The sequence below is a fragment of the Vulpes lagopus genome, chromosome 4 (assembly GCF_018345385.1).
Source record: "Vulpes lagopus strain Blue_001 chromosome 4, ASM1834538v1, whole genome shotgun sequence".
In the NCBI taxonomy this organism is placed as follows: Eukaryota; Metazoa; Chordata; class Mammalia; order Carnivora; family Canidae; genus Vulpes; species Vulpes lagopus.
The window spans coordinates 124786264-124814243 of record NC_054827.1 but is presented as its reverse complement, the minus strand read 5'-3'; the positions used below and the strand labels follow the sequence as shown (position 1 = coordinate 124814243).

Below are 27980 nucleotides of genomic sequence, written 5' to 3'. Positions count from 1 at the left end.
GATTTACCTCTTTTTTCTTTCTTGTCATAGGCCTGTCAGGCTTATTCAGTGTGTGAAAAATCCTGAGCACTCATCTTGCAGATATAACTTATGAGCCAATCAGCGTGGTCGTTTTGGATCTCTGAGCCTTGTATACATCAGCATGCGTGACTCAGGAGACACGCTGCTGGGAAGCTGAGGACTTGGGGGGCATCTCCTGTCATCCTGCCAACACTAGAGCTGGAAGTATTTCCCCCAAAGTTTTAAAATAACTTATATTATTGACATAGTTTTTATTTTGATTTCCTAATACTCATGAAAAAATTATGGTATAAAATTAGAATGAAAATTTTATATTAAGTTATTTCATTTTCATTTTCATAGGTGCTTTTATGTTGTTTATATGTTGGTAGCATCCTTTCTGTGGAGAATGACCATACCAAACCTCTCTTATTGGTGTAGATTATTAAGAGAAACGTTTTAAAGAAATTTTACATTTCTGAATGAGTGACCTTGTCTCAAGATATATTTTTGTACCCTTTCTACAAATAGTTAAAATATAAATGCCATGGTTATGGGTCATGTTGGGAAAAGAATTCTGTAGGATATAAACTACCATGTACTTTACCTCCCCCTCTTCCAATAGTCCTAAGAGGTTGGTACTGTTATCTCCTGTTTGTTAGATGAGAAATGGAAGTTCAGAGAGGATATGTAATTTGCCTAAAGTCATTTATTGAGTTCAAGGTAGAGGCTGGATTTCAACTCAGCTCTATCTGACTCCAAAGTATATGTGCTCTCTTTCTAGGCCTGTAATACCAGCTGACATGCTTTATGTTCTCTTCCAATAAATGCATGTTGGATTATATTAAATATAATAGAATCTGAACTGTGGTTTTTCTGGGTGGCTTCAAAAACACACTTTTTTTTTCTTTTTCCTCCTCTTTCTCCTCATGCTCAATGTCTTACATATATAATAGGCAGTTAAAATATATATTTGTTCCTGATATTGGCAATTTGTTTTTCCCTTTTTTTCTTGAGTAGTCTTGCTTGGGGATTTATCACTTTTATTACTCTTTCAAAGAACTAAACTTTAGCTTTGTTTTCTCTTTCTATTTAATTGGTTTTTCACTCTTCTCTTTATTATTAGGGATATAAAAATTCCTTCTAATTTCCATAAGTTTCTTTATTCGCCTTCTGAAGATGGAAGCTTAGATCATTGACTTTTCAGCACACTTTCTTTTCTTATATATCACTTAGTACTATAAATTTTCCTCTTGAGTGCTGCTTCAGCTGCAGATCTTAAGTTTGGTTTGTCTCTTTTTGTTATCATTCAGTTAAAAACATTTTCTAATTTAGTTGTTATTTAGAAATGTGTTGCCTGATTTTCAAATATCTGGAGATTTTCTAAGTGTTTAAAAAAACAGATTTGTTAAAAAAAAAAAAACAGATTTGTTAAAAAAAAAAAAACAGATTTGTTGAATGAAGAATAAACTAATTTGAAGATCTTTCAGGAAACCCATTAGATGTGTTAAAAACAGTATAAATTTTAGAGTCAGATGTTTTGGGTTCATATTTTGGCATTGCTCTGTTATCTTGAATGAAATACTCTTTGTACTTTGGTTTCCTTGCTACTCAAATAAGGATTATCATTTACCACCCTGAAGGTGTGTTGAGACTAAAAGATGACAACAATTAATGGTGCAGCATGGTGCCTCATAGGTAAGCAAGCATTCCACCAAGGTTAGCCCCTTTCTGCTGGTCCCAGGGTGGGTTCCATCAGGAGCCATGACAGCTACAGCCACTGTGGGTAGTCCACAGATTCTTCACTGGCCCCAGTGTCCACACAGGCACATCCTCACAGGCTTTACATCCTCACAGCCCCCACAGTTTGGGCTGGACATGACCAGTTCTGATGAAGACTCAGGCTTGTCCCAGAGTTCAATGAACTTCATCTGCAGAATGTCTTCAGTAATAGTTCCCTACAAACCCCATGGGTGACCCGGCTATTTTCCTGTCCGGACCCTTTCTGCCTTGCTGTTGGGCTTATTTGCTGATTTCTGAACTCTCTAATGTATCTTCCTTCTTCACCAGGATATCCCTTGAAGTGTCAGAAAAATTTTGTTCTTTACATCCCCTTCCACAGATAAAACAGAGTAGCAGTCAGTTTCCAAGAGGCTTTCCCCCAAGAAGACTCATGTGAGTGTTCAAGTTCAAAGCTGGTAGACACTAAGAGGATACTGGTCCCACGGTTTTCACACTGTGTACCAAGTACCCCAGGGAGCTTTGGGAGTGTCAGGGGGCTGAGGCACTCTTTCCTTGTATTCCATTTCTGTATCTTCATTCCCATGATGACTTCTGTCTCTCTGGAGTTCCAACTTTGGGTATCTTTGCATGACCGTGACCATGACCATGCAGCCATCTCTAGCCCTAAGGACTTTCTGGCCTCTGTATATAAATACATCCTTCATATTCCTCTTCTTATAAGTGACATCCTCACTGAATTACTGACTTCTCATAACCTCATACTTTACTCATCAGCCTGCTACTCCCTGTCTCCCCACTCCATTCCTGTTTGCTCTAGAATATGCCCTTACTACCCCAACTGGAAGTCACCATCATACTTAACTCAAAGGCTGTGATCCAGGACCTAAGTTCCCCTATCTCACTTCCAAAGGCTCACTATTTTCCTTCTGTAGCGGTTCTTAACCTTATAATATCCAAGATACTCAAATACGGTTCTGAAATTTTAGGTTGAATACTTGAAAGAACACATAGTTCTTGTTGGAAACAAGCTGATCCCATATCTGCACAAATTCCTGATAGGAACAGCATTGATTTACTTCCTGGTATCCCATTTCTCCTTAAAATAATTCCTAAGACTGTGATTTGAGTTTCTCAGGTAGAATGCATACTGCACAGAAGGTTTTTGTTGTTGTTGTTGTTTAGACAAGAATAAATATTACGCATGGCAAATTAAAACCATACGGAGTAAAATGTTAAACCTAGAATATACTATAACTTTGAAAGGCATTATGTGAATGCTTAACCTAGGGATTTTTCCCACAGTTTTTAAAAAATAATGAAGCAGTTAATTAATTTATACTACTAAGAGTTGTCATTTTTAACATATATGTTTTTAAACAATTCATCAGGAACTCAGTATCTTGGTGTGCTGCCCCCAGAGGCAGTGGTTTGCTGGCTTTCAGCTCATACAAAACACAGAAGACTTTGAACTGGTCCTTGAGAGGGCATTAATCCTTGACCACATAGGTGCACAGTGCCATTTGCCTTCTGATCGAAGCACGAGCAGTTCAAAGTAGTAAAAACCATGGAATTAACGCACAGTGACCCATTGGCCAAGTTCATGGCTTCTGTGAATCTCAGGTTCCAAATATACTTAGGCATGAATAAATTGCAAAACAATAAAAGAATAATAAAGACTTTGTGGAATCATTTTTTTAAGAACAGTTATCTCTGCAGATACCAGATGATCTCATGTATATGTGGAATCTAAAAAAAGTCAGACTCTTAGTAACATAGAGTAGAATGGTGATTGCCAGGGGCTGGAGAGGGTGGGGAACAGGGAGACAAACCTGGTCGGAGGTCCACACTTTTATTTATAGGAGGAATATATTTTGAATACCTAATGTGCAGCATGGTGACATAGTTACTAAGTCTGTACTGTGTACTTGAAATTTGCTAAGAGAGTAGATCTTGAGTGTTCATGTCACACACACACATGACTGTGAGGTGATGGGTAAGTTAATTAGCTTAATTGTGGTAATTGTTTCACAGTGTATGTGTATATAAAAACATCACATGTGTACCTTAAATACAATTTTTTTTGGTCAATCATACCTCAATAAAGCTGGAAAAAAAATCCACAGTCACTTCTGGGCTTGAAGAGAGAATCAAATGAGCTGGTGATGCACTGCCAAAGGCCACAGGTCCTCTCATGCACCCCATCCCAAGACCAGGGGAGTTGGGCACCTGGAAACGAGGTCGTCCTGAGTGTGTCTTATGGGTGAGGGAGGTGGGAATAGATGCCCAAAAGAGTCTGAACTCACAGTCTGTTGAAAAGCCAAAAGTCTTCATTCACTCCTCTTTATTTTCTGAGACATCAAGGAAAGAATAGTGCTGTTTGCTTTTCAGCAAGAATCTGAGCTTTGAGAAATACTTTTGTTCTCCATGAAGATAACTCACCTTGGGACCTCCATGTGATGTGATGACATAGTGATGACATAGTGCAACGTGTGATTCTTAATAAGGAACCTAAATCTGAAACAACATTTAAAGGCTTGATGCACAAATGTAGACCTGCAAAGAAGAGAAAACTCACATGTAATGCACCAGGCACTTCACATTTTATATCAGTCAGTGATCTCAGCCACAACAACAGAATGCAACTCTGGCTGGAAATAAATTTCTAGACATTATCAACAGCTTATAGATTCTCCAGGAGGGGAAAAAAAAAAAAAAAACCAGTTTGAAGCCTCTTAGCTAAGAACAACACCCAAAATTACTCCACAGACTGGTCAGGTAGAGAAGTTGTTCTCGCCCTGAGGACACCAGGCTGTTGCTTTGTCACTGCCAGGTGCAGCCACTATTGTGTCTGGGAATAGAAGTACAGTAGTCTCCCAACACTTCTCTGTGAAGGATATATTCTAAGACCCCCAGTGGATGCCTGAAACTGTGGATAATTCTGAGCCCTATGTATGCTATGTTTTTTCATATATACCTATGGTAACATTTATAAATTAAGTGCTGTAAGAGATTAACAACAATAATTATGAATAAAATAGAATAATTATAACTACACTGTAATGAAAGTTATGTGAATACTGTCTCTATCTCAAAATATCTTATTGTATTGTTCTCATCCCTCTTGTAATGATGTGAGATGACAAAATGCCTGTGTGATGAGATGAAGTGAAGTGAATGACACAGGCATTTTAACCTAGTGTGAGACTATTAGTGACCTACTGACAATAGGTAGAAAGAGGATCATCTGCTTCTGGACTGTGGTTGGCCATGGGTGACTGAAACGATGGGTGGGGGTGAGGGGATTGCTGTAACCAAAGCATGTGGTGGATGGCTTATGGTGGATGGCATGTCAAATGTGCACCTGCCTCCCTGGCTCACTAGCCTCAGATTCATAGCTGTACAGATCCATGATGTATGGGCCTGATACACATAAAATGCTTAGAACAGAGCTCAGTTTCTCTGCCTAGAAAATGAGGTAACAAAAGTACCTACTTTTTCGGGTTGTTTTGAGCATTAAACAAGATGATAGATGTACAATTCTCAGAATAGCGCTTAACACAAAGTAAGAGCTCTATTAGGTTTTTTTTAATTAAAAAAAAAAGTTAGAACTGTTTTTATTCTGGAGGAAATGCCTTGACAAGACTACTTGGTTTAGAGGCTGAGACCCCGGGGTAATAGACAAGAGGGCAGGGAATGGCTCTCTTGCCAACCACCAGGGTTGTCCCATCCCAAGCTGGATGTTGACAAACAATATTAATGGACACCCCCTACCTCCCCACTGCCCTAATTCTAATTTATAATTTTCATTTCTCAAGCTGACCAGGAGTTCAACAGCCTCCCCTGGTGTTGCCACCCCAACCTCTGCTCTCGGTGATAGGAAAGGTGTGCAGCTCTCCTTGGTAGTTGAAATCAGAAGGGAAAAGGTGCTGGAAGTAGACATTGTCTCCTGTGTAATAAACAAACAGAAAGAACACTCAAAAAGGATAAGACTGAGAAGAAATGGGGTAGCCAACCCAAGCCTTCACTTGGAACTGAATAAATCCCGCTTTGTGAATGACCCAATAATCAGTCCAGTTTTCTCAGAGTTGCCTTCCAGGAATTTCCCTGAATGGGTATAATAATAAGATCCACGTTGGCTGTCGGAGGGAGAAAAGCCCTTTTGGGAGTCACTAAGTCTCAGATTAATCTTTGTTGCTCAGAATCTTCTGACTTTGTCTGGCTCATGGCCATGGAAGTTGGTAGGTTCTCTGGGCGCAGCTTGGTTGGACCAGTGAGGTGGGAAAAAGAAAGCTCTGTTCTGTGGTGTCAGGTATCCTTTCTGCTGTCAGCTTTCTCGAAGATGGGATGAATCATTGAGTCTGTGCTGTCAGATGGGTGATTGTAAAGATGCGTTACTTTTTCAGTGTCACCCATGACCATTACCGTGTCAAATACTTTCACAACAATAGTAACAAAGTAGACATTTCTGCAGTAACTTAATACAGAATCATGACAGAGTTATGGAACATTTGGGCCACAGAGCAGTGATTTCACTCATTCACTTGACAAGTGAAGAGACAGTTCTTTTATGGTCATGGAGGGTGGATATTGAGTTGTAGGCAGTAACCTAAGAGTCAAGGTTGTTCTCCCTGTATGTGTCTCCCTTTCCTCTCACAAAGCATAAGAATGGTAGAGATTGCTGACTGTTGCCTAGCATCCATTATTTCCTCCTCTTCTTAAATAGTAGTCCCGTACTCCCATTAGTAACTGGGAACATGGTTTCCCGACCACAGAATACATTCCCAGCTCAGTGTCTGGGTCTGACTCCTGAGATGTAAACAGACATGATTAATGCAATTGCTTGGTTGTCTTAGAGACAAAGCCACCTGTCCCAGATTTTCCACTACCCTCCCCTTCCCTTTGCTGAAAAAACACTGAAACTCTAGTAGCAGCCTTAGACCTACAGATGGAAGCCACTGGCAGAGGACAGCAAATCCCTTCCCCCATTCCCATCCATGTTCACCCTGAATCTCATTCCAGGATGCAAGATTCAATCTGCTTTATGATCAGCCCTGTGCATGTCATAGAAACTCAGAAAGTATTTGCTCCTGTCTCCATGATACCCTGCCTAATTCTTGACTCTTTGATTCTTTTCTTCTTCCAGACTTGGCTTTGCTGGCTGCTTCAGTCTCACTATTAAATAATTGATTTATTGTGTATTCATTCAGCCACCGCTATTAGCCTATTGTTTTCTTGGTACCAGATGTTAGTAACAATATTGATAGAAACAGGCAAGGGCTATCTTCATGGAGCTTATGGCCTACTCCTTGTTGATTGAAGGGCAGTGGAGGGGAAGCTCTTTGCTGCAGCTTGGGCCTAGAAGTCATTACCCTGCCCTACTTTGCAGTTGCCCACTGTGTTGACTGGGAAACCAGTTATTCAAGAGAGCCGAGCATGGTATGGTTAGGATTGTCAAGAACCCAGATGTGCTCAGTAAGCAAAAAGCCCATTGCTGAATGGCAAGAAGTAGAGGATGAAACCTTCCCCAAAGAGGCGGGGTACTGATTAGTTTTCCTTTAAAATGGTTTTATTAGGGGTGCCTGGGTGGCTCAGTCAGTTAAGTGTCCAACTCTTGATTTCTGCTCTGGTCATGATCTTGGCATTCTGGGATTGAGCCCCATGTTGGGCTCCATGCTCAGCAGGGAATCTGCTTGAGGTTTCTCTCCCTCTCCCTCTGCCTCTACCCCCACTCATGCATGTGTGCTCTCTCTAAGATAAATACATAAATCTTAAAAAAAATAGTTTTACTAGCTAAGTTGTCTTTTCTTCAATATAAAGCAATACAGATAATAAAAAATAAAAAATAAAATAATTGATAATCTTACCACGCAGGAGTCACTACTCTTAACATCTGTGTATATATTACACACTTTTCAAGTACATCACATTTATCATATCAATCATACATGCACAACTAAGAATGTTTCTTTTCCCCACATTTTAAAATTTCTGAAATCCCGATAGGTCTTTGAATCAATGTGTTTAGAAAGTAGCATGTCATGGTTTAATTGGCAGTATCTTTCTTCTTAGTGATCAGTAATTTAACAGTCCATTTTACAACTGATGACATCTGAGATCTAATGAAATAGATACATGTTCAGAGAAACGCTATCACCCTACAGTGATCTGAATTTTTCAATTAATATGTTGCAAACATCACCTTAAGTCAATAGAACTTTACATTGTCATTTTTAATTGGCAAAGAATATTCCACCATGTAATTGTACCATAATTTGCTTATCCATCCCCTGTTTCGCTACATTTATTTTATTTCCATTAATAAGTAACCATAGTAGGGGCACCTCGGTGGCTCAGTCAGTTAAGCTTCCAACTCTTGATTTTGGCTCAGGTCATGGTCTCAGAGTTGTGAGATTGAGTCCCATGTGGGATTCTGCACTTTTCTGCTTGAGACTCTCTATCTCCCTCTGCCCCTTCCCCACACTCATACACGCACTCTCTCCCACCCCCTCAGTAAATAAATAAATCTTAAAAAAATGTAATCATAACAGGAGAGGCTACATGCAGTGGAAGGCTGTGGGTGTTTGAAGAAAGGGGCTATGTAGGAACTCTCCTTACTTTCACTTCAATTTTGCTGTGAACTTAAAACTGCTCTAAACAATAAAGTCTACTCAAGAGAAATTAAAAACAAAACAAAACATTATGAGCAATGCAAGTCAAAGCAAGTCACATGGCCAAGCTCAGATTCAAAGGATAGAGGAATAAGGTCCACCTCTTGGTCAGGGAAGCTGCAAGTTCATGTTACAAAGGAATGTATATACAGAAATGGGAGGAATTTGTGGCTATTGTTTTTGACATTGAGCACACTTGAGGTGATTATAAACAGGGCAGAGACATGTTCAGATTTAAAATATAGAAAGATTATCCTGATGACTTTGTAGAAAATAATTTGGCAAGTGGCTTCGGTAGGGGTAGGAAGACTGTCAAGAAGCTATGGCTATGCTCCTCCTGGGCCATCGAGGTCTGAAGGATGAGTGAATAAGGATTCAAGAGGGTGCGGTCAGGGTGGTAGAAAGTAAGGCACTTATAAAAGATTCAGATGATTGAAATGTCAGAAATGATAGGGATGAAGATCAAGACAGCCTCAGGAAAGGAGCCGTTGTTACTGGCAACACAGAAGTTGATGTGTCCTTTCTGGAGCACTCCTTTGGGGGTTGTTGAAGAATTTATGAATTAAAGGGCCTCAAAATCTGCACGGGGGTGGAGGGATTCCCTCAGCAGCACATCCCTCTCAGTGGCTGATGCTCTTCAGGATGCTGGTGGAGGACAGGCTGAGCAGATGGAACCTGCCAGAGACAGAACCTGAAGAAAGACGTGTCTCACATTTTAATTTTTTATTATTATTTTTAAAGGTATTATTTATTTATTCATGAGAGATAGAGAGAGAGAGAGAGAGGCAGAGACAGAGACAGAGGCAGAGGGAGAAGCAGGCTTCATGCAGGGAGCCCGATGTGGGACTCGATTTCGGGACTACAGGATCATGCCCTGGGCCAAAGGCAGGCGCTGAACTGCTGAGCCACCCAGGGATCCCTAGAGAGCCTTTTTTTTTTTTTTTTTAAGAGCTATTTTTAAATAAGAAATTCCCTTTTCTATCCTTGAACAGTGAGAAGAAAGGGAACCAAGGGTCAATGGCAACATGTGGGGGAGACTTGAGACCCTGCCTGTTTGCAAGCCTCTGTCACATGATGTTCTCTCTCCGTCTTCCTCAGCCCCAGTCTTGTAGCTTCCTTGGTGCTTGCTCTTGCCACCACCCCTCAGCACGTGCTGTCTGTGCCTGGTGCATTCTGTCCCGCAATAAAATTCAGCCATTGAATAAGGCTCTGGGCCAGAGGCTGGGCTTGAATCCTGCTGCATCTCTTATGAGTTGTGTGACTTCAGCCAATGTTCCCCAGGCCTTGGCTCTCTTAAGCATAGAATGAAGGGTGCCTAGCTGGCCACATGGATTTAATAAATAGCTGTTTTATTATTGTTGTTGTTATTTTATTTTTTTAGAGCTTGCCCTGGCTTGTGGAGTCCCCTTTAGGGAGAGAGTGAGAGGGAGAACAGAAGTGCCCCAGAGAGCAGCATGGAGCCTTCAATCGCAGGCTCCATGCTTTGAAGATTTTCACCCATTGTCTGTAAACTTTTTGAGCTTGAGTTTTCTGGTCTGTAAAATAATAATGACTACTTTGATGGGTTTCAGTAAGGCAGAAATTAGTAAAAATTAGATTTATCTTAAAGTGATAGAAACCCTGTAATAACAGTGAGTTAAATCTGATAGTGTTTATGTCTCCCTCATGTAAAAGCCCAGAAGAGAGGGTCTGTGGCTGATGGGGGCCTTCTGCTCAGAGGGTCCTCAAAGACCTGACCTCCTCCCTCATCACTATGATGCATCTGCTTGGTTTCATGGTCTACGATGGTTCCGTGCAGGAAGAAAAATGGATGACAAAGAGTAAATCTGCACCATTTCTTCAATAAGTTTTCAGAAAACTGCCATGGGGCACTTCTGATAACACCCCATTGGCCAGAACTTGCTCATGCGGCTTCACCCAGTGGGAGAGTAGGCCAGAAAGTGAAGGTTTTACTCTGTTCAGCCATAAAAATGCTATTCCTTTAAAGGAAGGCGAGAGTGGGTATTGGAGAGAAGCTGGTTGGCTCTGGCCTATGTACACAATTTACTCCTTAGCACATAGTAAGCCTGCAACAGATGTCTGTTATCATCATTCTTATTGTCCATCTATGTACACTTTGCTCATTTGAGGACTCAGGAGAAAGGCTCTCAGCTCTATCATTCCTGGCACTGCCCTGTTCTGATCTCTGGAAGTCAGGAGCAATCTTGTACTTGTGAGGACAGATGTATTTTTTAAGGTGCCCTTCAAAAGCTTTACCCATGTGTTTGAATTTATTGGAAGGAGATCAATAAAATTGTGTTATTTCTATAAATTGGGGCATATTGAAGTAGAGAAGCACTCAGTCTTCATGGATTAAAATAGCGTTTAATCTTCAAATTGAATAGAAATGTCAATTTACTTTAAAAAGTAGCTGATAGAAATATATTTTATCTGAATAAATTATGTACGAAAGAAAAAAAAAGTTGGTAGAATTTGATGGAAATCTTCATCAATGACAAAGTGTTTGAAAATGTCGATATTGATATGGGGTTTTCCTCTTGAGTTAATTTAACCCAAGTAAAACATTAAATTCATGCAATGTTATCAAATGGGCATGCATATGTATGTTTTCAATCAGAAACTTGAATAGGATACTTCAAAGCCAGGAAGTGTTGTCTATGTCTGTTCTACTTGGCAGTGTAGAGGGTGAATTAAGTCACTGAGGACACAGAATTTAGGGAGGCATCACTCTCTGACCTGTGCAATTCCCTAGGTGTCACATTTGCCCCACCCAGTCCTGTCCCTGCCATTCAATGTGTAGCTTATCAATGGACAGTGTTAAAAAAAAAAGGTTGTTTTTTGTTGTTGTTGGTTTAAGAGGCATTGATTCTGCATTGAAAATTTCAAAATGTGTAAAGGTTTTTGGAATATACTGATTAGTATTTAAAGGAACCAAAAGAAGATTCACTGGAAATAGTCTGAATAAATGAGAAAATTCAGTTAATATCACTGAAATGCTACTAACATAACTAAAAAAAAAAATGATTCAGTTTATAATAAACCTCTTAGATACTGTCAGATAAGAAAACTAACTGCTTCTTACTCTTTAAAGTGGTATAATAATTAACAGTGTTCAATCACTTCTGTTCTTTTCATGAATTCATGACTATAAAAAATTAATAGGGCACTTCAATAAAATAATATATCTTCTCTTTACATTTTTCTTACAGAAGTGTTTTGTTTTGTCATTAAAACTTTTCCATTAATAAATCAAACAATAATCCCTCCAAAGAGAACCGATAGACTATCAAGCTCAGACTAAAGAGTTCAGGATGGCAGCCACCGGTATTTCTAATATATACAACAGATAAAATTCTCAGAAAGTACATGCAAGAAGCTCTACTACACGGATGGCCACAGAACATGGCCATTTGTCAATTTTACTGGTGATGACAATGGGACTACAGATATTCCCAAACTCTGCCACCCAACTTGAGCTCTCATTTTCGGCTTGATATTTTGCTTTTCCAGTTTTGCTAAGGACACAAACGTGATTTAAATCTTTGATGTTGGGGATCCCTGGGTAGCTCAGCGGTTTAGCGCCTGCCTTCGGCCGGGGACGTGATCCTGGAGTCCTGGGATCGAGTCCCACATCGGGGTCCCTGCATGGAGCCTGCTTCTCCCTCTGCCTGTGTCTCTGCCTTTCTCTGTCTCTGTGTCTCTCATGAATAAATAAATAAAATCTTTAAAAAAATAAAAATAAAAAATAAACCTTTGATGTATTAATTATAGTCAAAGACATATCCTACAACAAAGTAGCCTGGAATTTCATATCCAACACAATCTAGTCTATATCCAATAGTTTTGGGGAGCTTTTTTACCAGCAAATTTGCAGTGCTGACCATCTTCGGATGATACTGCTTGACTAAGGAAAGGAAAGCAAGATTTGCATTGTTTTGCCAATGCCAGTTGTATCTATAGCAACCAAGGCATTCTTTCCAGTTAAAGTTGCCAAATCATCTCCATAAATTTATTTTATGGCTCCAATTGAATGGTCATTACAATAGCTTTTTGGTCTCATAAAATCTGCAGTCAGGAGGTGGATATATTACTATTTTTGTTCAGTGCTTTGTAATAATCCAGCAAGTCAGTAGAGAATTTATAGTCCCCCTGGGGCATGCAGATACTCCAACTGGGCTGCCATGTGATAGCCTCCTATCTTCACAGATTTTCAGGTGTAAGCCAATTTGTTCTGTCCATGATTAGTCCTTTAGGAATAAGAACCTTTTCTAAATCCTTGGTGTAATGATTAGATATACAAAATAAATCTAGGTCATAACCTGGTTCAGCATCACCAGTTGTGATGCAGGGCTTGTGGGTTGCCATAATGGAATTAGATGAAGAGGACCACACAAGATTTTTTAAAAAAAAATATTTTATTTACTTATTCATGAGAGAGAGAGAGAGGCAGAGGAAGAAGCAGACTCCATGCAGGGAGCCCGATGTGGAACTTGATCCCGTGACTCCAGGATCACACCCTGAGCCGAAGGCAGGCACTAAACCGCTGAGCCACCCAGGGATCCCACAAGATTGTTTTTAACTAGGCATTTGAAATTCTCATATTGTTAAGACAGGTTGGATGACCAGGTCACCTCATAGCAGTCTCTTTTAGTAGGAAGGGCACTGGACTTATATACAGGCTGGCCAATTTGCCTTGGTTTGCCCAAGACTGTCCCAATGTTAGCACTGAGAGTCCGTCATCTGGGGAACCCTCTCAGCCCCAGGCAAATGGGACAATTGGGCATCCTAACTTGGAGTCAGAGTCCCACCTCTGTTATTAACTAGTTGTCTGACTTTGAGCACAGTGCTTCATTTCCTCATGGAATCTTTCCTCATGGGTATAATAGGGGGAGTGATACCTCTTATCAGGCCTCTTGTGAAGATCCTGGGTGAAAACAGTGCCTCATCCTTGGATTCTGGTATCAAGGCCCTGCTGGCTCCCAGGGACTCAGGGTGACAGTCTGCTGCTCAGTGAGATGGAGTCCTCTGTACCAATACAGTCCTAGCTGACTTGAATTTATAAGATGTTTGTGATTCAGTATTTGTAACCCAAGGACTCTTTTTCCAACTATTTACTAAAAGAAAATTCTGAGCCTTGGTAGTTTGAGATATTACCCTACGTGAGGCTCGACATCTGATTATGCTGATAAATATGTCTTGTGTTTGGTTATGGGGCTGTAGCATATCTTTGAGTTTTTAATGTATTCAGTGTCACATCAGGGAGATTTATAAGAAACACTACTGATGTTTAAATGCATTTGTAGAAAACCATTTTGAGTTTTTGAGTTATAACATGGACATCACTTGGTTTTCAAGAAAGTCAGGAGAAGTAAGGCTGGGTTTTAAATTGGAGAAAGGGATCTGGGCTTTTCCACTTTCATAATGTCATTTTCTGAGACATTAAAGGCATTGTCCTGGGAGCTTATTACTGGATCTACTGCAAATATTGGGGTTGATTTGAAGGGCAGGTAGTCAGGTTTTCTGTGTACTTTGTTTCTTAAATTTCCTTTCTTTGCTGAAGACTAATGGCTATTTTTCAGCCAAGGCCAGTGGATGAAAACCCAGAAAAAGGGATGCCTGGTGGCTCAGCAGCTGAGCGTCTGCCTTCGGCCCGGGGCGTGATCTCGGGATCTGGGATGGAGTCCCATATGAGGCTCCTTGCATGGAGACTGCTTCTCCCTCAGCCTATGTCTCTGCCTCCCTATCTTGCTGTGTCTCTCATGAATAAATAAATAAAAATCTTTAAAAAAAAAAAAAAAAGAAAGAAAAAAAAAGAAAACCCAGAAAAGAAGAGGATGAGTATTGGCTGAGTGTGTGACACAGTGGATAGACTGTGGATACACACAACTTGGATATAAGAATATTCTGGAAAATTAAAAATGCCAAACAAAGATAAGCTCTTACCTAACTATTTCTTCAAATCCAAAAAGCTCATTCATTTCATCTCAGTCCCAGAGTAGAAAGTCCCACTTTTCTGAGCCTCAGTTTTTCCTTGTATAAAATGGGAGTAACTTACCTACCTCATGGAGGGGAGTAGGAGAAAATGTTGGGGAAAGCATAGAACAAAGGTGGATTATTGATGTGGTGGTGGTGATGATGATGATGATGATGATGATATGATTTTTCAATTATCATCTTGAAATTCAAGGCAAAAATCGAATTTTTATAAATCTGACTCTATTTAAAATGCCCATATAAAAATTGAATATGTAAAGGAAAGCTGTGGCAAATATTCAAGGTAAGTATAACAATACCCTGCAAATAACAGCCAGCATGTAAACTGAAATACAAGGATGGCCAGCAGGAGGAGATAATCACGTTGGTATAACAGCCCATTTTATGGGCTCAGAGTGGACCTGACAGATGCATTATGTATGGGCTGTAGGGTATCCACATGCTTGTTCTGGCTCTTGTTCCATATGCTCTGGAAATTCAAGGGATTAAGCATTTAAACAATAACTCTGACTTGAGGAGGCTGATGTTTAAATGGAATGGTTATCTCAGGCCCCACATTTCAAGGCTTTTCCTTACTAATTCCAGCCCTGGGGCCCTCCTCACTGTCTGCTTTCTTCAGTCCCCTTCCAGAACTCCTTTGTGCTTTCATAGTGCCCAGTACTTCTCCTTTATTACACTCCTTGACTCTTCTCTCAATCCCATATCCAGCCTACAGAACATCCCATTAGCTTGACCTCCAAAATATATCTGGAACCTGACCACATCTCACCATCTTTCTCAAGCCCCTAATTACCTCAGGTTCTTGCAAACTCCTCTTTGACTGGTTTCCTGATTCTGCCTCCATTCAGTGAGTCTGATGCAGACAGACTGGTGCTTTTTTTTTTTTTTACAATAATTCATATATTTATTCTTAAGCAAATTATCAATAAAAAATTTAATACTAAAATGCCCTTACATTGAGTTTGCTGTTCATAAAACCTTTGTGGGTTTTTTGTTGTTGTTGTTGTTTGTCCGTTTTTAGTGTTTACATTGAAAAAAAAAATCCAACCATCCTCTTAGTTTACACATTTACAATACTCGTGCTTCGCCAGGTCTAACCTCCGGTTAGAGAGAGGGCCGCACCACATGCACAGATGGAAGGGGGGTGCTTTTGAAACACAACACAGATAGAGTCCCTCCTGAGGCTAAAGCTCTCTAAAGGCTCCTTGGCGCAGGAGAGCAAAAGCCAAAATGGACTGTAAGCCCCTCGGGGTTCTCTGCCTCCCCCATTCCAGGTCTGTGTGCCTCAGTTTTTCCTTTCTCTCCTCGGTTCATTTGCTCCCACAACACTGGCCTCCTCCCTGATTGCCATTCCCCATTTGGTGCCTTGCGCGGGCTACTCCCTCTGCCTAGAACACTTGCTCAATATCTGCACAGTAAGTTCTCTTCCCTCCTCACGTCTTGGCTTAAGTGTCTCTCTTTCTGGCAGTCTTCCTTGACCAGCCTCTATACGCTGTATTCCTCCTTGCATCTGCCCCTTCTCTGCACATTTCGTTAAATTTCATGGTGCTTCCTATGTGCTGGAGACTATCTTAAGCACTTCCAAAATATCCTGCTTACGTCTCACAACATTCCTCTGACGTGGGCCTTATTATTATTTGCATTTTATAGATGAGGGAAGTGAGGTACAGAAAACTTATGTGGCTTGACCAAAGTTCTAGAGCTCATGTAGGGGGGAGCCAGGCTGTACACTGCCTGGGCTGCCTCCCCTTGCACACCGCACCATGTGACAGAGTGTTTATGTATATGCTTATTTACTTTCTGTCTGCCTTCACTAGAATGTAAGCTGTAAGAAGTGCAGGGACTTTTGCCAGTTTTATTCATTGCTGTATTCCTAGGAAAGGGCTAGCATATTGTAAGTATTTGTTGAGTGAATTAATAAACTTATCATAAGTAAAATACATAACGAAAAGCGCACAAGGTCCATAAAGGCAGGGCGCTCAATAGGTGTCCTCAGATGAAATGGTGAATAGGTTCCAGCGTCCTTATCAGTAAACGAGGTAGGTGGCCTTTCAGGTCCTTCCCACTGGCAAGCTGGCATTGTCTTTCATTATGTTTTCTTTCATTTAATGTTCAGGAAGAGAATCACTGATGATTTAACACAGAGAAGTCACATAATCTCAAAAATATGCTTCCATCAAAGGGCTGCGAATGTTAGACAAGAGGAAGCAAATAAAGACCTTAGCACCCCGTAAGTTTTCATTACACAGAAACTACATTAGGAGGACAGTTATTATCTCAGACCTTGAAGAGTAGGTGGGTCAAGGAGAGTCTTCAGTTCAGTCACTGGGCTTCGCCCTCAGTCACTCTGGCCCAGAGGCAGAGATTCTGCATAAGAAAGAAGCAGAGGCCAGCGGGAGTGTTGGGAGGGGGGAGGGGGGGTTAATCTGGAAGGGTTTTCCAGGGACGCACACAGGGTGGGTCCCAGAGAGGAGGAGGAGGGACGTTGTTTCCTCATAGACCAGAGCAAAGTGCAGAACAGAGGGGAGTGGCAGCAAGTGAGGAGTTTGAAAAGATCAGGAAAAGGATAGCTACTCCAGCAACTGAAAAATTTTGTATTCTTGGAATTAGGGCCTAGTTCTGCATGAGGGACCATTGGATTGTTGCTTTCCACTCTAAAAGCACAGATGGAACCTAACTCAGGTCAAAGCTGGGATGCAGAGATGAATTAGGTGAAGTCTTTACCTTAAAGAATTCACAGTCTAGAGGAGACAAATGCAATGACTCATTCATATTCATTCATTCATTCATTCATTCAGCAAGCTTCCTTAAGCCCCACTGTCTATGGCTCTACGGCTCATGGTACTAAGACCTGCCTAAGCTCTCAGTGCACACATCCCAGACATTGCTTATAATAATGGTCTCTTTACATGTCTGCTCCTCCACTCTGGCTCGGCTTTTAGAAGGCCTCTGTCCTTTTCATTGCTCTAATTCCAATAACACAGTGCTATACAATAACATAGTTCAACTTATTGATTGAAACTGAAGTATAACCTATTAAATGCCAAAACAAAACCATAAAGGATGAAATAAAGCAGATCCTAAAATCAATACAGAGAGCGGCAAATTAACCCAACTGTGTATCACCTTGATAGCTCAACCATCCAGACAATGGGAGTTAATTCAAGACATGGGTTTTTTTTTTTTTAACATAATACCTTGACTGTGTATTATTAGTGAATTATATTCTGAGGGCATTAAAAATAACCACAAATAAGTCTTGAACTTTAATCAATAGATTTGCATGGACATACTTCATGTTTTGCAAGTAAGATCAAATGAGTCCATGGAACACATGTATAAAATGGGAGATGCTGAGGAAAACACCATGGTTTTGGATTTGAATTTGTGGGGGTCACTTTGAACCCATACATATCTGCAGATGCAAAAGTATTTAGCTACTTTGCTAGTTTTGCCATATTTATTTTAATTTCTCTGAGGTCATAATTCAACAAAATCTGTAGAATGCTTACTATATTCCAGACACCATACTGAGCACTTTACATGAAATATTTCATTTAATCCTCACCACTGTCACTGTGTGATATGTATAACTATTATTAGAAACATGAGAAGCTTGCCTACGGTAATGGCAAAACCAAGTTTGGTCTGACCACAGAACTGTGCTTATAAACACAGAGATAAGTAAGACAATTCATATTTTAGCCCCATCTTAAAACACTGCATTCATTTGTGACACTAAACTTGATCTTACTGCTAAAATAAATAACCCTTACAGGGGAACAAAAGACCCTTAGGAATCATCTAATTTGTCAATAAAAGCATTTGTGCTCAGTTGGAATACAGCATATTTTTAAAGGGTCTGAGAGGCAAAACTGTGGGGTTTTAGATCTGGCTTTGCCAATCTGGCATGTGGCTTTGTTTAAGTACATTAGACCCTCTCGCGTCTATGCTTCCTTTTTTTTCTGAATTGAAGGAGCTGGAAGACACAAGGAATCATAAACTCAAATGTATTCAGGGGTTGACACAAATGAATAAAGTGGCCCAATGACCCAATGGTGTCAGTGACCTCTCAGCTCCAGGTATGTACCCCTGAGGTCACCAGACCTTCTACTTATCAAAAGAAGCCAGGAACCTAGACTTTTATGTGACAACTTTCAAATCTTAAATTAAAAAAATAAAAAGCTTGCGTGAGTAAAAAATAAGGAAACAAAACAAAACAAAAACCCTAAAAAACCAAAACCAACTATATCAGTATGTGGTCCTTAGGCCATCATCTTGTAATTTTGCATCAGATGAACTCTGAAGTCCTTTCAAGGATAGTTTGTTGAAAATGAAATGATCCCTTCAGGCCTGGAACAGATGTTTTGTGCCTTAAGTTGTGATGCTTAAAGCTGATTATCTCATTCATCTTCTTAAACTCTTCAAGGTTATGTTGGGAAAGTGGATGAGTCTTGGTACCTCTTTGGACCGCCTTCTGCTTACCTTTGGAATGAAGAGGCTGAAGGTCTCTGAGAAAGGAAAAAAAAATTAGTATCTATTGAGAACATGCTGTATGTCAGGGACTTCTCGTGAATCATACCATTTATATTAGTTGGGATTCTCCAGAGAAACAGAATCAGTATGATGTGTTTGTGAATATATATATATATACATATATACACACACACATATATGTTTATATATACACTCACATAGAGAGATTTTTTTAACTTTTTTTTAAGTATGCTTTAACACCCAACATGGGGCTCAAACTCATGACCCTGAAATCAAGAGTTGCATGCTCTACCAACTGAGCCAACAGAGTGCTCTGAAAGAGATATTTATTTTACGTAATTGGCTCATGCGATGGTGGAGGCTGACAAGTTTAAAGTCTGCACAATGGGTTAACAGGCTGGAGATCCAGGAGTGGTAATAGTGCGTTTCAAGATTGAAGCTTATCTGCTAACAGAATTCTTCCTTGTTCAGGGGAGGTCCATTTTTGTTTTTTATTCAGGCCTTTAACTAGTTGGGTGAAGCCCACCCACACAAAGGACAATCTCCTTTACTCAAAGTCCACTGATTTAAATGTTAATCTCATCTACAGAAAACACACTCTCAGAAACATCCAGAGTAATATTTGACCAAATACCTGGGTACTGTGGCCCAACCAGGTTGACATATAAAATTAACTATCATACCACTTAATCCTCACAATGATCCTCCTAAGTAGACTACTGTTCCTATTTTACAGATGAGGAAACTGAAAATCTGAGAAATTAAATGACTTTTAGAAAAAATGATTAGGAGCAGAGCTAGCATTCAAACTAAAGTCTGTCTAACTCCAAAATTCATTTCTTCACTCAGTTTTATCATGATTCTAGATATTAATGCTACTATTTGAAAGGATTTGCTTTGGTAAGGTCCAACATTGTGATAGATTCCAGGATCAAGGGAGCTGACTGCAAAACCCAGAGCTCCAATCTGGACATACAGGGAGACACCCACAAGCGGATACTGTCAGCCAAGTTGTCTACATAGATTACATCATGGATGCTTCTTCTGTGGATTCAACAAGGCAGAAGCTAAATGAGCCAGGGAATAGTTTTCCTACACTTGGACCCTTTTCAAGCTGTTTACATTCTATCCAACAAATATTCACTGTGCATTTCCTGCATGCCAGGTATCTTGCCTGGAGGCTATGGATACAGAGATGCATGAGACACATCCTTGGCATCAGGTTGCTGTGTATCTAGTTAAGGAGTAAGGCAAACACAGTGCTGTAAATGGATCCCTGCAGGGAACCAGAGAAGGGAGACCTGGTACCCTATCTCTCTGACTCTGGGGTCCAGGCCTCTCTGGATTTTATTTCCTTGGAGCCTAGCACACTGCCTAGCATTTAGTAGGTGTTCGATAAATGCCCACTGAATGTCTGCATGGGTGAAGGAGTGAATGGAAATTTACTTATTCCCATGTTTGCACCCTTTGCTACATGGTTATCTCCTTAAGGGCAGGGGAAGGGGCTAAAAACATGGACTCACGACTTGGGTGATCTGACTCTAAAGTCGAGCCACTTCTCTTACTGGCTGTGGAATATGATCTCTCCATGGTTCAGTGTCTTTGACTATGAAATAGTGCTAATCATAGCACATGCTATGATACCACTGTGAGGATCACAGGAGTTAATGAACTGAAGATACTTAGTGGAGCACCTCGCATGGAGCAAATGCTCCAAAATATTACCTGTTTCATTGACATGGTCACCATTAATTTCTGTCTTTGGGATATAGCCCGACTCTCTAAGTAATTGTGGGTGATCAATAGTAACTGAACTAACTTATCTTGGGCTATTGGAGAAAGGGAAGGGTGGGCAAACCCTTCCTTTCTTTTCCTTTTTGGCGGCTTCATCTCATCTCTCTGCTGGATTTCCCTTAAAACCTCACTAACTCTTGAAACCTTGGAGACCAGGACAGACTAATCCCTAAATTATTCACACCCCAAGGTGAGTTGCCCATCCTTATGTGGATGAGGAATTAGGGCCTTCTTTGAAGCTTGAAGGGAAGAAGAGCAGGGCAGCCTTCCTCCCTGCTATTCAGGCACTCATTGCATCTCTAGCTGTTCGCTGGAAACACATTCCATTCAGACATCAGCCAAGTTAGCCCTCTTTGGAAGAGGCCAACTCTCTATAACTGATTCCTAGCCCTGCCAGTGGAGCCTTCAGGACTCTTCTAGATCTCTGGCTTCCCTCACTTTTCCACATACTATCTCTTCAGCAGTAGGAATATTTTCAACCCATAAGGAGAATGTGTCTGATGCTTTGGGTATCTCTGTGAGGAGGCAGGTAAGTGGACATTGCCTTGAGGATTGAGTTAGCATGGAAATAACTTGCTCTTTGGCCTTGGGCAAGTCGCTTCACCTTTCTGGGCTTCAATTTTCTTGTGCTTTTAAGTGAGAGAGCTGGACAAAGTGATTTCTAAGATCATTCTTGCTCTAAAATTCTATGATCATCAAATCATCATGTCAGTAAGTGGCCACCAGCAAATATGTGTGGAAAGGAATGCTGTTTTGGGAGATCAGTCTAGCAGCAGCTTATAGAACAGACTGGGGATCTAGCAGACCCTGCAAAGGAGAACCATGTAGATCCCCATTAGATTCAAGGAATGTGACCTCTCCCTGTGTTCACAACTAGAGGGACCAAAGTATTCAGTGCCTCCCCTTCCCTATCATATGCCATCTGATACCCAGCTAGCTTCCAGTGATTCATAGCAAGGATTCCCACAATTCCTAATGAGGGCAACCTCACATAAGCCATTCTCTGATAAATATTCTGTGATTTCCTTGAAAATGATAAATATGGGGTAGCCCGAGTGGCTCAGCGGTTTAGCACCACCTTCAGCCCAGGGCCTGATCCTGGAGACCCTGGATCGAGTCCCACGTCGGGCTCTCTGCATGGAGTCTGCTTCTCCCTCTGCCTCTCTCTCTCTCTCTCTCTTTCCCTCTCTGTCATGAATAAATTAAAAAAATCTAAAAAAAAAATGATGAATATGGCTAATTCTCAGAAGTCCTTGCTATACTTTTGTTTGTTTTCAGACCAGAGGAAGTTGGGAACATTTTTAGAGGGATCAACTCTCCTGGCTTCTCACTTAGTTACACCATGTTCAATTAGACCATGCAGTGCCACTCTGGATGTGACGTGGCATGGAATCATCATAATGGCCAGACTTCTAATTTGGAAGACATCGACTTATCTTTACATTTCACCTTTATCTTGGCTTGGCAGAAATTCATTAATAATGGGAAAAGATTACAAAAAAATGTTCACATTTCAATTAACCTTCAAGTATCCTTGTTTGAATTCAGTCAAAAGTTTTTGCCAGAGAGATGCAATAAAATGTATTTGAGCCAAGGGTGGTGGGGGGAAAGCAAAACAAATATATTTTGGAAGAAGGAATAATATTCTAAAATATTTTGCTTTAGAGTAGCAATATATTGAATTTTCTCTCTGAAAATTGTAGTCAGTTAAGAATATATTCTAGATAGATACGTAACAAAGAAAAATTAATGAATATAATCTTTGGATGACAGATTCCAGATTGGACTGATAAAAAATGTCAGAGCATTTAGGGTTTGGTCCTAGATTCTCAAGTGCAAGGCCTAACTTCCTTGATGTCTATGGTGTCTTTGTCAAAAACTCAATGATGGGAAATATTTATGGTTGTTTTGTCACATTATTTATCTGAAGTCAATGGGAAACACCTAAGAGTTCCCTTTTCCTTTCAGCTTCAAAATGCAAGTGATTCAGAAAACACTCAGGTTATTTATTTCTGGATGAGAAAATTAATGACAGCCCTCCATATCCCAAATTTTGGTATTCAAACTTGTTCTTCAACTTCTGTTAGGTTGACACATCTTATTTTGTAGGTCTTGGGCTTTTTGGAGAGTGAAGAGGAGAATTTGAGGTTACATGTAATATAAAGATTATAGCAAAGTTTATTGAAATACTTGCTATCCTAAAAAATTATTTGTATAAGGTTGATTTATAAAAATTTTTATAACTTTGTATGTAATTATAAAACAAAATTTGGGAAATATGTTTAAAAGAGGAAGAAAATAAAAACCACTGCTAATTCTGTCATCCAGAGATAATCACCATTTTCATGTTTTTGCTATAATACTGAACTTAATGCTGGCAAAAAGTAGGTACTCAAAAAGTTAGTCTATTGTGACACAAAGAAATGGAAGGAAATTCCATGCCCATGGATTGGAAGAACAAATATTGTTAAAATGTTTCTATACTACCTAAAGCAATCTACCCACTTAATGCAATCCCTATCAAAATACCAACAGTATTTTTCACAGAACTAGAACAAAAAATCTTAAAATTTATATGGAACCCTAAAAGACCTTGAATGACCAAAGCAATTTTGAAAAAGAAAAGCTGGAGGTATTACAATTCTAGACTTTAAGTTATATTACAAAGATGTAGTAATCAAAACAATATTATACTAGTTAGAGAAAGACAAATACCATATGATGTCACTCATATGTGGAATTTAAGAAACAAAACAAACAATCAGAAAGGGAAAACAAGAAACAGACTTTTAATTCTAAAGAACAAATTGATGATTACCGGGGGGAAGTGAGTGGGGTGATGGGTGAAATAGGTGATGGGGATTAAGGAGTGCACTTGTCATGATGAGCACCAGGTGATGTATGGAATTGTTGAATCACTAGATTATACACCTGAAACTAATATAACACTGTATGTTAACCATATGAGAATTATAATTTTTTTAAAGAGTATTAATCCATTGACCATGTCCTCAAGTGTTGATTATTATGAAGTGTGTGTGTGTGTGTGTGTGTGTGTGTGTGTGTATATATGTATATATATAATCTTCTTAATTGCAATAAATTATTTTTGGGGTGCTCTCAGGATCAGTACTTCAGGAGGGGAGGCAAAATAATCAACTTTGGGGAAAAGGAGAAAAGGCTACTATGCAGTGTCAGCAAAGGCCTCAGTTGATCCCAAAGGGAGCTGAGATGTTCTTTCAGGTGTTCTTTCCTTGAGGCAAAGAGATTTCTCTCTTTCTCTCTCTCTCTTTTTTTTTTAATATTTTATTAATTTATTCATGAGAGACACACACAGAGAGGCAGAGACATAGGCAGAGGGAGAAGTTGGCTTCCTGCAGGGACCCTGATGTGGTGCTTAATCCTGGAACTCCAGGCTCATGCTCTGAGCTGAAGGCAGATGCTCAACTGCTGAGCCACCCAGGCATCCCAGATTTCTTTATTCCTCAAGCAGAGTTTTCTTTCTTAGGCCCATAAGTCTCCAAACATGTCTACAGAGGAAATTAGAAACTTCAAAGAAGCACAAAGGAGAACTAACATCTATAGTTTCACCATGAAAGGACTATAGTTTGGCGCATTTCCTTCTGCTCATTTTTCTTTTTAAGTAACCCTTTTTCTTCTTCAGAAACTTTTTACCTCTGTTTTGAAAAATCTAGAAATAACAATCAAAACAAAAGTAACTCTTAGATTTACCCCTATGGACCTTAATAATTTTTTGCGATTTTTTTTGGGGGGGGGGTTTAAATAATGAGGTCACACTGCAGATATAATTTTCCTTTTTCTTTTTTATTGATTTGTTTATTTTAGAGAGAGGGAGAGAGAGAGCATGGAATGGAGGAGGCAGAGGAAGTGAGAGAGAAAGAATCCCTAGTAGATTCCCCATTGAGCACAATCCCATGACCCTAAGATCATATCTGATCCAAAATCAAGAGTTGGATGCTTAATGTACTGAGCCACCCAGGCACTCCTGTGGACATAATTTTCTGGCTTAATTTTTTTCCCTTCAGTTTTTATTTTTTTCAGATTTTATAGATACACATAGAGTCAAAAAGTTTTGAAAGACATAAAAACCAGTCTCTTGACTTTACCAATTCCCCTTTCCTCTTCTCCAGAAGTAAAGTTGTTCACCTCTTGCTGTATCTTACAATGGATGGTATCTTAGAGTTGATGAATTGAGATATCAAGAAATATTTATAAGGTCAATACTCTTGACCCAGATGTTTATTGTAGTGTTATTTCTATCAAAAACTTGGAAACACAGCCATAGGTCAATTAGATAAATAGAGCACTCCAGTTGGATGATTAATTATGTGGCCATAAAAATAAGCTTTAGGAGACTTCCCAATGATTTGGAAAATTCTTTTTTTTTTAAGATTTTATTTATTTATTTGATAGAAAAGGGGAGAGAGAGAGAGAGAGAGAACAAAAGCAGGAGGAACAGCAGAGGGAGAGGGAGAAGCAGGCCTTCCACTGAGTGGGGAGCCCAACACAGAGCTCCCCCCCAGGATTCCAGGATCATGACCTGAGTTGAAGGCAGATGCTTAACTGTCTGAGCCACCCAGCCTCCCCTGATTTAGAAAATTCTTATGTTGTCATGTTAAGAGATATAAAGTGGGCTAGAGACATCTGATGAAAGATGATGGATGAAACACAAGCATTTACTTTTTCTGACTTCCAAAATCACACTAAATGGGAATAAGTGAGACATATAAAGAAAAGCATAAATCTTTCAGGGTAAAGATTTTGAGAGGAGAGTTAATGACAACTACATTTTGGAAGGTAGAAAACAGCTGCAATTGAGTGGACTTAGTAAACTGAAAAAGCTAAATTTAAGCTAGCACAGGGGGAAGTCAAAATAATTCAATTTTATCCTGCTTATTATGGGTTGACTTATATTCCCCCACAAAATCATACATTGAAGCCCTAATGTCCAGTACCTCATAATGAGACTGTATTTGGAAACAGGGCCTCTAAAGATGTGATTAAGTTAAAGTCATTAGGGTAGGCCTTAATCCAATATGATCGATGTCCTTATAAGAAGAGACTAGGACACACAGCTGCACAGAGGGATGACCATATGAAGACAGAGGGAGAAGATGCCATCTATAAGCCAAGGCAAGAAGCTTCAGAAGGGACCAACCCTACTGACACTTTGATTTTGGCCTCTTGGCCTCCTAAATTGTGAGAAAAGACATTTTTGTCATTTAAGCCTCCCCTGGCTGTGGTATATTGTTGTGGCAACCCAAGCAAACTATACACATCACCAATCCCTCAGAAAGAATTCATAAAAATAGATACCTCTGGAAACTAAAGGAGAGGGGTGTGTCAGACCAGAGGATTCCTTAGTCTGTATAAGAAATATTTGAAATTCTCATATTCTCCTCTGCTCCTTGGGTGATGATTGGAGGTTTATTTTCTAGAGAGGATCTTAGAGGATGTGGCAATAGTCGCATGCAAAAGCGGTGGTAAATACAAAAACAAAAGGAAGTGTCAGGTGGAATTCTCAATGCAGAGACGTTGCTCCCACTCTTCTTTTTCCACTTAATCTTTACAAAATTGAAGTGTGGCTTTGCCATTCAGAAGAGATTTGAAGAATCTCCTCTAGTAATTTTGACCAGCCCATGACATCAGAGGTTTCCTCAATGAAATAGCCCTGTCAGAACACCCTATAGTGAAGCCCACAGTCAAAAAGCACTCCTGCTTCTGTCCCCTGTGCCCAGAACTTCCAATGACCCAAGTCATTTTCTTCCCTGGGCACCCCAGATGCCCTTCCTCCTGAATTCCCAGTTCAGTTCCCTCAAAGGAAGTCTTCTTCACACACCCTGTCTTTAGTCTTCAATTCCTGTTCCTTGGGTGCCCTGTATAAATCACTTTGTTGGCAGAAAACAGATGGCACACTTAGAGGGTAATTACAAAGCGTTGGAAGAGCGGTCATCTTCCAAAGGTCTGGGCAGGGTTAATGGAACCAAGGGAGAATAGAAAGCATCCGGTGAATAGCAACAGAGGGGAGCTATTATTATTCCTAGGTATGTGTGTTAGAGGGACCTGGGGAAATCTGTAATCACTGGAGAGAGACTGCCTGCTAAGGAGACTAGCCATAGGTGAGGAACGTAGCCACTGCTAAAATCTCAGACTGGAAGAGCAGAGTAGGAATGACAGTCAGCTGATTTTGGCTGGTGTGGGTCCAAGACTGGAGTCCTCACCTGATCCCTGCTGGCACCATGAGTATGCTTTAGGAAACTTGTCTTAGTACCCTCTCTTTCTTCCTATTGCACCCCCATCTCCAACCAGTGTTTTACATTGGCTGAAGCCAACCAGGAGCCAGAGGGCATGGGAGCCCGGGGCATACACACCATAGAGATCAACCCTCAGTGTCTGTGAGGGGTTTACAACACCTCTAAGTCTCCTGATCTTTTGCAAATTCTCAGGACTGTGGCATCTGATTCACAACTCCCTTTGATATCTGAGATCTATTTTATCTGTGTATCTCAGTTGAGAGATCCAATTTACCCTTTTGTTACAATTGCCAAATCAATTATATCATCAAGTTCTGATCAGAAAAAAAAAAAAAGTATTCTAGGTATTTACAACAAAGGGAATTTAATGCAGGGAATTTATTACATCAGTAATGGAAAAGGCCAAGAAGCCAAACAGGGACTAGAGATGAGTAATATCAAGAAACCATCACTGCCCCCAGGCTAGAAAATCAAAGGGAGGAGAATGTGTCAACAGAACCTAGGGGCCAAGTGACGTGGCTGGAGATGGGACCATGATGAACCCGAAGGTCAGAAGCAGGGATGACAAGCTTGCTGATCTCGGCAGAAAGTGTGGGGGAGTTGCATTCACTTCTCCCTCCTCTTTGCCCTCCAGGCTCTCACAAACTCCTCCACTGATTGAACTCAGCAAGAAGCCAGAGGACACAGGAGCCCTCAGGTTCAGCACCCTCATGGATACAGAGTAGAGCAGGGCAAGATAAACCTGAAGGTGTAGTACATCGAGAGCAGGACGAAGAGCTGTAAGAGCCAATCTTCTTCCCATCAATCCTCCGAGAATCTCAGCAGTCTTCTTAGTGCTAAGGGAGTCAGTTCAGCTTTTAAATGTCCTAAGCACAGAGTGTATTTTCTGGCCACACTGCACCACTGAAGAACACTAGTCTGACCTTGTAGTAAAGACACAATAACTCTTCAAGGAGGTCTTACTCTTTGACTGTCACACTTGGACAATTGGGTGTATGCTTGGGCTCTC

General features: G+C 40.3%; 1 protein-coding gene and 1 pseudogene across 1 annotated transcript in view; one reads left to right on the top strand and one right to left on the bottom strand.

Moving 5' to 3' along the window:
* CD38 (CD38 molecule) overlaps positions 1-849 on the top strand; it is a 48727-nt gene extending 47878 nt beyond the window's left edge. The window contains exon 8 of the mRNA XM_041752960.1: positions 31-849. Within this exon, the coding sequence (XP_041608894.1) occupies positions 31-94 (64 nt within the window). The 3' untranslated portion in view covers positions 95-849. The remainder of the gene's footprint in view (positions 1-30) is intronic.
* A 10917-nt stretch (positions 850-11766) lies between these two features.
* LOC121488864 lies at positions 11767-12776 on the bottom strand (annotated as a pseudogene).
* Between the last annotated feature and the right edge of the window lie 15204 nt (positions 12777-27980).